Raw genomic sequence first — 13171 nt, 5'->3', positions numbered from 1 at the left:
ATTTCACTTAGCAAAGTAACAACAAACGTCTGTCTTTGAAAATCTGGCCCCTAGACCATTAAGGTACACAAGCTTTTGACAATTCATGTTTGAACACCAGATTTAATGGGATTTGGGGATCCATATGCTTTACACAGCTTTCAAAAGTCTCAACTTTTAAGTTTTCTAAGCCTCAGCTTCCATGAAGCAGCACTGGGAATTCTCTTCTCCCACCCTTTTTTTTGGTGGCAATTCAATGTAGATAGGTTGCTGACACTGAGATTGCATATTAGCAAGCATATGATAATGTCAGCTGTAGTGGGCTGCTGATTCTGATGTCACATAAATACATGTAACTTTGTGCATGGTCAAGAAATCAAACTCACCAGACATTCATTAGAGGTATAATGGTATTAAACTTTTGTATACTTACAGGGAAAAAGAACAGAAAAGGTGGAAGGGAGAAGAGGGAAAGGAATCAAAGTAGTCATTGACAAATGGCAGTCAGTATATTAATGGAAAGATTTATTTTTTAATTATATTTTTGCAGTCTTTAGCAGTGCCCACAGATTTAAGAACACATGATGATGCACAGGAACATTAATTTTTAAAAGCAGTTATGCAAATTTGACCTAGCTCTACTTCTCCAGAAGAACCAGATTGTAGCAGAGGCCACAGAGAACCCACTGAGCACATCAGTTTTACCACAGTACAGCATGAAGTAACTTACCATGGAGCACTTACTGGCAATTAAAACATTCCAATATCAAGCATTCAGAGATTGTTCAGTGCAAAAAGGGCAGGTAAAAGCAAAGCGAGTGTTAAAATTTGGATAGAGAGATGCAGGCAAAAATTAAGCCATGGTCCTTTTCTTTCTTCTTCCCAAGAGGATCCATACAAGTTCAGAGGAGCTCTGGGCTTCTACCTAAAACCACTCTGGAATATATCTATATTAAACCCTGCAATATATATTAAATCCTATTCACTGATGGCCAGGCTTGTTGGACAGTTTCCAACTGGAAATTCTTCCTTTGGGAGAGGTGGTCAGTGGTATTCAGCCATTCAGGGACGGGACTGCACAAGCAGTTGAGACAGCAAGAGATTTCCTCCTGCATTAGCACTGGCCACTAAGAGATGTACACTCCTGTGTCACACTCGTGCTTGGTGTTAAGTGTCTTTGTATCTCCATAGCGAATGCTGAAAAGACGGAGTCCACCACTGCCATTTGTTAAATGACACGTTCTCCATTCCATCAGCATAACTACTCAAGAACAGTGAAACACGTCTCTAGGTTGGAGACAAGAAAGTCTTGTCAGAGTTGATTCTCAATTTAAATCAGTGGGATAGTGCCAATTTAACTGTTACTTCTCTTTTACATCATTGTGAGAGAGAAATTGGGTATTATCTTTCTTTAGGAAAGTTTTTAAAGCTATGGTCATAACACAGAAGTGCAAAGCCATGAGCAATGGACCAGTGGGGAGGAGCTGCTAAGGATGAAGGTGAAATTTAGACACTGTGTGTCTGAGGGGAGCACACAGTCAAATGTTTAAAATCTTGATGCCCAACTTAACAATAACAATCCTTAGATGCATCTTCAACCTACACTAGATCTCGCCTTTGCCAAAATAATGAACAGTGTCTGCATAGCAAAATCCTTATAAAGAAATAAACAAATATATCCTGCCATTCATAAAACTGCACTCTCCCAGAATGGTGCTCCTCAGCTATACCGTGGAAAGTGCTAATGTTAAAGGGTGTGTCTACATCAGCATTTCAGTCAAGAGTCAGGAGTACTCTCCTGAGTGAATTTCCTGGTCAAACCCACTTACTATACTTTGTTTCACATTGTAGAGTGGTCTCAAAGCACATGAATGGATCTCTTCTGGATGAAACTAAGTCAGAGGATGTGCTTATAATGTGCTCCAAAAGCTAACAGGAATTCAGTGCATGGGACCACACTAGCAAGCCCTCTGAAATACCTGTAGCGTGGACAACAGCAGTGATGGTTTTGCTCTACATGTCCTCCTCTACTGGTCCACACTACTTGCTAATGTAGATAGAGCTTTAGAGCACCCAGACAATGGAGCTACTATCTCAGAGATTGAAAAAGAAAATCTAACCAGGTGAAATTTCATCTTGTTATACCATAGAGTGAAGGAGATGCCTTTCATCAATCTTGTCTCTCTGTCTGGTGTTTAAGGACCTTCACTCCTGCCGCAGATACAGACGTGGAGATGTGATGCTCCAGACTGTAACAGAGGAGTAACATTATCATCTTCTCCAGTGAATTCTTGCTCAAAGTTCAAATGGGTCTCACGTTTGCATCCTTAGACAACAAATCCACACCCAAAGGTAACAGATTGGTGTGTGGGGCACATCTCCTCTCAAAGTCACCCAGTACAAGCACATTCCACCTACTGCGAGCTCCGTTTATAGGAGTGAGAGCACAATTTATGATGTGCCGAATTGTCTACAGCCTTTATAACCATTGTATTTTTGCTCCTACATCTTAAATCCCTCACAGCTGAACTTCAATTTTTCTCTGCCATTTCTGATCAGGCATAACCTAAGAATATATCAGCATGGAAGTAATTCAGCTGAGGAGCCTCTGACTCCAGGTAAGTGATGCTGGTCTTTAACACTGTTATTTTCAATGATGTTAACAATATTAATTCCAGCACTGACAGGCTCCCTCTGTAGTCCTGAAACTTTATTTTCATTTAGCTGGGGTGAGAAAATGAGGCCTTGAACAGTCCTTCAGTGTTGTGATGAATTCAATACAACGTAACTCCACTATGTGCATGTCCTTCTATGATCATCTAAGCATAGCATGGACAGCTGGTTCAAAGGTCGCAGATGTGGTTTTTTACTGTTGGGTGCTATAAAGTACACAATAGTTTCTCTTCAGGATGGGAAAATACAGGTTGTATTAGACCTGTTCTGTACTTCTACTGCATAATGCTTGTCATCACATTTAAAATGTAGATCAAATTCTGCTAACCTTAGACAGGGAAGTTGCTGGCTGTGCTGAAGTCAAGACAGATGGTCACCTCAGGGAATGTTTCTTTTATGGCAAGTGCTCATTTGAGTAGGAGTATTTGTAGCTGGATGAGTCACCTCTTTCTCAATTGCTGCATGAGATACCAAAAAATGATTTTCACATAGGGATATTCAAAGACATAGCAGAGGCTGAAAAATACGTCTTCAAAGCATCTTGCAGTGGTTTCCTTCTCCAGTGGGAGTATTATATGGCATGTGTAGATTGATTTAAAAAAAAAAAAATCCTCCAATATTTTGTTTCTGCTGAAAACTGTAATGAAATGTCTTTTTTTTTTTTTTTTTTTAAAAAAAAATCATGTGGTACTTGATATACAAAATCAGTTCCACAACAGCAAAATGCACTAAATCATAATAAAATCACTCTGTTTAATGTAAAACGTAAGAATCTTAGAGTAAAGTGCAAAAATTAGAGCGAATGTTTCTAATCTGTGGCTCTTCAGTAGCAGGTTTGACTCTTCCCCGGTTTAGAGGACAAGGACCATCGTCTGCATGCTGGTTGCCACGGAGACTCCCATCGCTTTTGGAATCACAAGTTTTGCCTGAAAGGAAACACTCCTTCAGTGTGAGTTTTTAATGACCATAGAGGTTTCTGTTTGTCAGCACACCATATACTTGATTAACTACCACGTCTAAGCAAGTGGGAGAGAAGGGAGTGAAATATTTTCTAGTAATCAGTGACAACATATTTAGTCTGTACAAAATCCACAAAACACATAAATACAATTACAAGACTCGCTGCATTAGATTAGACTGTTATGGCATCAAATCTGTTACCTATCTTGCAGTATCAGCTACTTCAAATGAGAATGAACTTTGGTCGTATAACATGGGCACAGATGGCAATACATCCTTCTGACTCCTGCAGGAGACTAGCTTGAGGACTGCCAGGCTGCATAGCCAGTGAGGTCTCTCTTTCTCAGGCCTGAGCCGATAAGGGCTTCCCCATAACTACACATAATGACAGCTTTTCTAGGAAAAGATGTGTACATGAACAATTGGGTCTATTCAGGTGAAGAGCTGCCTAACATTTATCCATTCTGTTTGCACTGCCAGAAGGACTCTGGGGTTTGACAGCTACGTCACCTTCTTTCTCACTAGTGCACAATTAACACCTGGGATTGCTCTGAAGGTGAGTTTGTTTGGCCCTAAACACTGTGCAGAATGGTTAGTTTCATCAACATGGATATGTTGGTGTGACTTTCTGGCTTGAATAAAACAATGGTTACTCAGAAGAAGAATATAATGAAGCTGCAAGATTAAGCCTCAGTTACTTCCTAGTTCTGCCGTCTTTTCTAGATGGTAACTAAATACCTGTTAAATCTGCAATTTTGGCTTGATTTCGTCTTTTGAGGCTGTTTTGTGCATCTGCAGGGCCATCAATATACTTCATTGCAATGGCTGGGGTCTGGTCCTTCTCTGGCCGAGTCTGAGTAACTGAAAGAAGAAAAGAAAAGGATATTTAATTGAGTTGTATTAATGTTTATTTGTTCAAGGAGGGAAAGATATGTTGAATTGATTCTACCTGGCTGATGACAACTTGGTATTGTTTCGGTCCTGCCTTCTTGAAAGGACTGACCAGATTCACGGCCAGAATCTAAGTCTTTCATTGGCCTTCCCATAATCTCATTCTCAGTTGCAGTTTTATTTCTAATGAGGAAGTATGTGTGCATTTTCCCTTTGCCTTTTACTTCTATTTCTCCTCTTTCAGTCATCTCAAAATTCTTGTATTTTAGGCATCTAAAATATCAGAAGCAAAATGACACATTAACATTCAAGATGAGCAAAAATGACACTGATGTTTTAGAAGAGCTATTGTAATCTAAGCAAATCACAACAGTCTGGGGAAAACAGTATTGATCTGTGAACAACTGAGGGTTTGTTTCAACTGTTTATTCAAGCCTGCTGTGCTTTTATAGCTTTACATGTACAGCCTGACCAAAAATCAATGGATCACATAGTCAAATAATTCAGTATGGTGGAAGGTTCTTATTGATCAGTAAATAGAAATTAAGAACTGAGGCAGCCAATATCAGTTAGACAGAAATATCTCCAGTCATTTCATCAGAGAAGGCAATCAGGTTCATCAAGCATGATTTACTCCTGGGAAACCCACACTGGCTATTCCCAATTGCCACCTTCATGTGTCCAAAAATGGCTTCGAAGAGGACTTGATTTTCACTGGGACTGACATGAGGCTGACCAGCCTATAGTTCCCCAACTTGTCCTCCTTGCCATTTTTCAATATAGGTGTAACATCTGGCTTGCTTCAGTTGCTACGGTGCTGATCTTCATGCCCTTCCAAAGATGATAGTCGGCAGCACTGTAATGCCATCACCCAGCTCTCTCATTACCTTTGAAGGCATCCCATCTGCTCCCATACACTTCTATAGACTGAGATTTCTCAAAAGACCCCTAATCTGATTGCCTTCCAATACTGGTACTTCACCTACTCCTTGAAACCTGACTCTAGGTGCAGGGACCTTGAAGACCTGGTCAGTGAAGACTGAGGCAAGTCCACGTTACCATTTATAATTTTCTGCCAACATAGCGGAAGCCTCTTTCACTGCCTTTGAACTTTCCTTGCCCATTTCAATGCTAGCTGAGCTCTGGCTTTCCTAATATTATTCCTAGGCGCCCAGATAATGTTTTTATACTCCTCCTTTGTAGCTTGTCTTCACTTCCACCTCTTGCATACACATTCTATGCATACATAAAATTCTTGAAAATGTAGTATTTAATTTTTAGTGACATGAGTTTTAGGAAAGTAAATTCCTCACTACATGAATAGGATAGTGCTTTGTGCAGTTAATCCTTAGTAAGTGCGAATAAAACCTTCATCACAAACTGTTGTGCTCAATCAGAGAGATTTTAAAGCTTTTGTTAGGCAGGATGTCAAATTAAATGTTCTGACCGTCTTTCTAGCATTTACATCACTCTATTGGTACTTCTAAATAAGCTATCACAATTAGTTTTTTCCCATATTTTGCTCTCTAGGATTGAGACTCTCAAACCTCTGTCGCTATATACAAGTGCATTTGAAATAATCAGAACAAATAAAACTCTTTGCAAGCAGTGATTTTTCTTTAGAAAAGTAAGCTGCATAAATCAGTGACTAAAGACAGCACCATCTACTTTGAAAGCTGCAGCTGTCAAGACAGTGTTTTTTAGCACAGCTTTTAACAAGCAAAGCTTCCATCATAGTTACTCACTGATAGGTACTGGAGCTTAGATGAATTTTACTCGGGACACCATGACTTTCCATCCGGGAAGCTATATTCACCGTGTCTCCAAACAAGCAATAACGAGGCATCTTTTCTCCAACAACTCCAGCCAGGACAGGACCTGTATGGATCCCAACTCTAATCTTTACAAAGACATAAAACACCCCCCAAAAATGTCACTTGTTATTTAACATCTTTCTTAATGCTATCCAGCCACCTAAAAATTCATCCTAACACAACACTGAGCACCAGTAAAATATCAAATATCCACAGGTAAAGGCTCTTTGTGAAAAATGTACCCATGCAGGCCTTGCCCAAAGTCACAGAGGAGTCAGAAGCTCTTTGACGTCCTACTGCAATATATTAAACAGAAGCCCAACCCAAGAAGCAGACAGACACACATGCATCTGTGTTAACAACTTACTTGGATAGGATTTCCAGAAACTGGGTTCTGTACTCCTGTAGCTGCTATTATCATCCCCAAGGCAAAGTTAGCAACTCGCTCAGCATGAGTGGGTACAGGCACAGGGACCCCACCTACTACCATATAGGCATCTCCAATTGTCTCCACCTTTAATTGAGAGGGACAAGCATATGAGCATGCCATATGTATCTTGCTCAGGTTAGTCCTTTGCTGTCTGGGGCCTTTCTTACCTGCGCCAACACCCCCTTTCTTCTAAGAGATGTTTCCAATCACTAAAAAGCTCTAGCACCTGTGAGTTTCCTTGAGATGGGGATCCGTTCCTTGACTCCACACTAAAAATGTCAATGCATTCTGTCCCTGCTTACTTGACACATTTTAGATACCAGTGTGAGAGACCCTAAGGAGTAAGGGATGCAATGAAAGTGTCAGATTTTTGCTTTCCTTTTACCCAGGGCAGACCTAGATGCAGAGCTATGCCCAGGCACAGACTCCTGAGCCAGGAGGTTATCCAATAGCTGAATGCTATTAATTAGCTCTAATTCACAATTGGTGTTAAAAGCATATTTCTTTTTTAAAAGATTATTTTTTTTAGTGTCACAGTAAAGCAAGGGAGTCTATTCACTGGTGATTATAATTATTAGGGGGTTCACATGAAATTAAGAAACCTCCAATTTCCAGGATGTCAGAGAATGCAAAGTGTGAACGAAGCAGTTCAGGAGCATCCTTCCTTAAAACCAGCTGTTTTCCCACAACATGCTGCAGCCTAGAAGACAAATGCTGAAGCGTTCATCCTCCTTCAGGCATCCAGTCTCCTTCAAGTGCATGATAAGGCACCTGAGAAATACTCTGGGGTTTGTCCCTGTACCTGAGATTTTGCTGGGAATAGAATAGGCCTGTTTGAAACAGAGAATTCTCAAATGTTTAAAATTCACTGTAAAAGACTGTTACATGGTAAAGAAATTTTCTAAACTGCTCTTATAGACTTCACTGTTACATTTACCATCAGTGAATAAGAGATCAGTTTAAATGAGATTAATTGGATTTCTTAAAAATGAACGCCAATAAGAGAACACAAACATAATTTCATCTTTGGGCTTTTTCATTAACATAATGATTTAAAACTGTTCAGTACGTTAGTCTCAAAAAATGTGTTCCTGTACATGCCTTCTATCAGATAGCCAACCCCACAGTAATGCCAGTAATTTTCTATAACAAATTAAAAAAAACTGTAAAAAGCTACTAATGCAAATAGATACCCTAATAATTTTTCGGCCATGGGAGGAGACTAAATTTAACCAGATTTATTCATAACTTCAGATGTTTATAAGCTTGGGCCAAGTTTCTTTGATCAATTTCAACATTTATTTCTCAATTCCCTGAAATAGTAATCTCATCCTCCCTCTCTGTACCCTAGTAACCTCCTTCGATATTAATAGGAGTTATATACAGGCATCAAAAGGACATTATTATAGTGACAGATAATTTACTCATGACGGATGATTTAGATAGAATATGATGCTAATTTATCCTAAAATCTGTGGGCCATATCCTGGATGCTTCAATTATTGAAATCAGTTTCCTTGCCAAGGCAGAAATGCTTCTGATTTCCCCATACAATTTACTGTGGGATGAATTGCATGCCTTGTCTGAGCAAGGAATGAATGAGATTTGGATTTCACCCTTTATTACTTCTGCCTTCCTAAATATTTTATGTGCTGGGGACAGACAGAAACTTAGGACTTGCTCTTCAACTCGTCCAATCTAGACATGTTAATAACACTATTATTATATGTCAGCCAGGGCTCTGATCCTTCCAGCATGGTTTGGAGACAACACGTACATTACAGTCTAGATCTAATCAATGCTCTTTGGGGTCAGCAGGAGATCTATACCATTGCCCAAGATCTCCATGAAGCGAAACAAAGTCTAGGTATTATCTGGGTATTGTTTATAATGTTATTTCCCACCAAATGAGACATTTAATGACATACTGACCTATTTATAACAGGTTGGAATAAAAGAACTAGGAAAATTATTCAAATTGGTCCATAAACTAGGATATCCTGTCACGTTGGGTAGGCATTTGAGAGAGAAGAAAGAGAGAGCTGTACAGAAGAACAGCCATTCTGGTGTTAGCATTGTGGAAAGAGACTCTAGCCCATGATAGACGTTACACTCCTGTCTGAAAATTTTAAACAAGTTTAATCACGCCTCTGCCTGTTCTTTAGTTTCTCTGTGTGGCCACTACAAATATGCGATATTTTATGGTTTAAGTGCATTTAAAAAGAATAAAACAAAACAACGACAACAACAAAATCTTTTTCCAGACTATTTCTACAGTCTTTATCGATCAGTACATACCTTGTACACATCATGCACCGTGGTCAGTCTGTCAAATTGCAGGTACATTGAATTTAACATGAGAACTATCTGAATAGGCTCACATTGGGCACAAATGTTGGTAAAGGTCACAACATCGCTGAACAATATAGTGCACTCCTTGAACTCTCCTGTGAGCAGAAACGCCAGTAGTAAGTACTTGTAATGGCTGGACAACCACGACATTTGTCTGAGACCAGTTTGCAAAGATTACTTTCTCATCATTCTTTTAGGACATATGACCTATTAGCTGTAATACTTATATATGGGTGCTGATATGAAAGAGAGATGTCAATATAAAAGTATATCAAATATAAGAATCATTGCACATCTCAAACAATCCAGACATCTGAATACATCCCTTTGTCCATCCATACTCAGGATATATTTAACTCTTTACTCCTACCTTCACATATGTGCTTACTAAATGGAGTTTAAGCATATTCTTACTTGCTGTCCTTAATAACAATGGGAATCATGATGATTCTAGGTTTATAGATAACATAGAGTAACTGAGAAAATTTTCTATGAAAGACCAATTTCTTTATGCTTTCATTTTTAAGCCCTCAGTTCCTTGTATATCCATGTTAAAAACACAATCCTTTTATTTCTGAGGCCTCATTTCCTTGTATACCTAAGTTAAAAACAAAACCTCAGTTTACTGTTGAAACACTGAATTTTGTTCCCTGAATAGGCAGCTGCTACCACCTTTCACCTCCTAAGGAACAATTTTGGCAAACAGCTTCCAAAGCTCTGTTTGAAAGAGCGGTCTGATCTTTATTAGAGATTAAGGGTCTGTAGCCCTTCTCCTACCCACGAATGTGACCAAGTAGAGAATGTACTCCACGGTCGTGGCAATGGGGCTGTGCCAGCACCCCAGTCTCTCTATCACCACCACCCAGTGCATAAATCATGCATCACGAATGCATCCTGTTCATTCACCTGCCTCAACTTGCTTCCCCTCTTTCAACTGGTTGGCCACATGCTGAGGAAGCATGGCATAGAGCAGAGCTTCAGTCTTTTTCTTCTCTTCCTCCAGGTGCTTCGACAATATCCGCAGTTCTTCTTTCTTCCTCTCCAGCTGGTTAGAGAGCTCCATCTCTGCCAGTCGCTGCTGATTGAGAAGAATCAAATCCCTGGTCACGTCGTGAGGTGCAATGTCTGCGATATGCATCTGTCGCTCCTCCAGTTCGTGCAAAGTGCGAAGCAAAGGTGAGCAGAGATAGAGCATGCACTGCAGCGACTCCATCCAGATCATCTGGCCTGTTTGAAACAAGTGTCAGTAAGAATTTTCAGCAGCTTGGACTGTCACATGATGCTCAGCATTACTGATGTTAATTTTACGGGATGAGTTCTAAGGACAGTGGCTTTTGGTAGGGTCTCAGTCACCACAGGAATTACTCTGTTTCCTGGAATTACAGGTGGAGTTGTTTGGAGGAGGTATGCTAGGCAAATAAAAAAACATCAGGACCCAGAAAGCAATCACTCCTTGCAACTGCTAGGCAGAGCCCAACCACGCTTCAGGTCCCTCCTCTTCACGAGGAACCCCAGTGCTTGCAACATCTCTCCTCTCCTCTCCTCTCCTCTGCTACTAGTTCTTGAGCTGTTCCTGAAGCCAGTCAGCATCATGCACAGGGGAACGGAGACTCACAGTGACTAAGTGAAACATTTAAAGTTTAATTTCACAGTGGGTAATATGTGGCCGCAATAAAGTCAATGGAGCCTTCCTTCCTGGAAGCTGGAACTTTCAGTCACTACGATCATCTAAATATGCAGGTACAAAAACACCTGAAAGGTAGAAGGGGGGGACTGAGTTTTTGTTTTCTTTGTTGAGATTTGGTTATGGGTTGGTTTTTTATTATTATTATTATTATTATCATTATCATTATTATTATTAATTTGCTTCATAAGTAACCTTGATTTATGAACAGCAATCTAGGAATTACTATTTCTTTCTCTCTCTCTCTCCCCCACCCCCCATCCCCAGGGCATCTGGATGAACAGCTTGAAAACTAACAGGATTGGAACAGCAGAGATACCACGTGAATTAAATGTGACAGCGTAAGAGGAAGTAAAATTGTACCCGAGACTAGTTAAAGTTCCTTGTTTTGGTAACATCTCTTTTTTCAAGGTCTCCCTAAACTCTTAATTTTTTTTCTGAATCTCAGGAATACCAGATTTGACACTCATTATGTAAAGGTGAAAAGAGAGAAGGGAAAATTAGGTCATACTATACAGTTCAGAGAAGCAAATTGAGGTCACAGAACACTTAAACCAAATGTCATTATAGTTAATTACATGAAGCAGAGAATCATTCTATACATGTTCCTCTCAGTAAAAATAAAGCAAATAAAATATATTTTTTTCTAAAATAATTTTAACTGGTAAACTCTTATGTAACATTGGGGAGGGGGGTGTGGTGAAGACAGAAATCAGAATCTGAAAATGCAACTACAATAAATGAAAGCACAGCTAACTAAACTATTTTTATCCACATTTGAAACCCAGCCAGTAGCAAATAGCTCCCCTCAAAGGCATAAATTAAGAATGAATCATGTATTCACATTTTAGGAACCAAAAATGCATGGAGGCACAGGGGAAACCATTTCTCTCCTCCAGCTGTAGCAACATTATCAGGACTTGGTCTCTAAGCTCTTCCCTCCTCCCCTGCCCCTTCCCGCCCCTCACCGGCAGACGGGAACCGGGCACTGGCAGGAGTGATGCTCGCGGTGTATTGTTGCGAGACTGCTCACCCGCGTTTCATTATTGTCCGTATGTGCCAAAGATGCAATCCAAGACCTGTGAACGGGCATTGCCTGTGCTGGGTGGCTGGGTTTAAAATGTTGTTATGTGTACAAAGAAGTAATTTCTTTGGCAAAGAAAATTCTTAGCAGAGCAAAGCGATTCTGTGTTGGGTGCTTGGGCTGATGTGTAGAGCTATGGGGAGGCGAGACCCGGACAGTTACACAGCTCAGTGCATCTCCATGCTGAGCCCAGTGGCTCCACAAGCAGAAGCTGGCTCCGAGGGCTGGCACTGTGTCCTTTCCCCAGGTCCCCAGTGAAGCAGAAGGCCATAGCTGAGGGCTGGGGAGATTCACAGGGCAACTGGCATTGAATCCCCACCAAAACCAAGTGACAATACAACCATGTTGCAGGCATCGCCCCAGAGTGATGCCTTACATTATGTATTTGGTTCTAACCTCTGCAAAGAAAAGCACACAGGACGGCATTATGCAGGCAACTCTCATACCTTTTCTGGGAAATGGGCATGACTGGACACCTCTCTGAGGTGTCTGTACACAAATGTGCACAGCATGGGGAAAAACCAGGAGGAACTAGAGGTCTGTGTGCAGTTTCGGGGCTACCATGTCATTGAGACCATAGAGGCTTGGTCGGGTAGTTCACACACCAGGACTACTGCAAAGGATGAATGCGGACTCTTCAGAAAGGACAAGCGGGCAAGGAGGGGGAGCTGTCTTTTATGCGAGAGAGCAAGGGAAGGGAAATGTGTGGAGCTCTGCCTAGGGCTGGATGATGAGCTAGCTGAGAGCTTCTAGATAAGGATTAGAGGGTAGACCAATGTGGGTGACGTTGTGACGGGTGTCTGCCACAGATGCCCTGCGCAGAAAGAAAAAGTAGATGAGACCTTCTTAAGACAAGTGGAGGAAGCCTCATGTTGGACTTTAGCTACTTTGATATTTGCTGGACAGACAACACAGCAGGGCACAAACAATTCAGGAGGTTTCTGGCGTGCACTGAGGCACTGACACAGGTGAGCTTCCTGACACGAGTGACTGATGAGCCGATGAGGGGCGGTGTCCAGCTAGACCTGATGCTTACAAACAGTGAAGAACTATGGATGCGAAAGCTAGGCCCAGCCTTGGCTGCAAAGACTGTGTGATGGTGGAGTGCAGGAACCTAAGAGGAACGAGGCAAAAAAAAGCAAGATTGCAACCCTGGACTTCGGGAGACTGGACTTTGTCCCATTCAGGGATCTGCTTGGAAGAATCCCATGGGATACAGTCTTGGAAAGAAGAAGGGTCCAGAAGAGCTCATGATTTCCAAGGCTGTCCTCTTCCAAGGAGGTCTATGCCGATGTGCAGTAAGT

The 13171-nt window shown here is 41.0% G+C and overlaps 1 protein-coding gene across 1 annotated transcript in view; it reads right to left on the bottom strand.

The window, feature by feature from the left end:
• Positions 1 to 2: 2 nt before the first annotated feature.
• Positions 3 to 13171, bottom strand: part of LOC126039398 (guanylate cyclase soluble subunit beta-2-like) — a 34854-nt gene continuing 21685 nt past the window's right edge. Inside the window, exons 15-21 of the mRNA XM_049802483.1 lie at positions 10006 to 10326; positions 9046 to 9194; positions 6685 to 6831; positions 6249 to 6403; positions 4562 to 4776; positions 4351 to 4473; positions 3 to 3578 (exon numbers count right to left, since the gene is read on the bottom strand). Coding sequence (XP_049658440.1) covers positions 3427 to 3578; positions 4351 to 4473; positions 4562 to 4776; positions 6249 to 6403; positions 6685 to 6831; positions 9046 to 9194; positions 10006 to 10326 — 1262 coding nt within the window. The 3' untranslated portion in view covers positions 3 to 3426. The remainder of the gene's footprint in view (positions 3579 to 4350; positions 4474 to 4561; positions 4777 to 6248; positions 6404 to 6684; positions 6832 to 9045; positions 9195 to 10005; positions 10327 to 13171) is intronic.

The sequence above is a fragment of the Accipiter gentilis genome, chromosome 6, assembly GCF_929443795.1.
Source record: "Accipiter gentilis chromosome 6, bAccGen1.1, whole genome shotgun sequence".
In the NCBI taxonomy this organism is placed as follows: Eukaryota; Metazoa; Chordata; class Aves; order Accipitriformes; family Accipitridae; genus Astur; species Astur gentilis.
The sequence above is the reverse complement of the archived record's forward strand: the minus strand, read 5'-3'. Positions and strand labels throughout refer to the sequence as shown.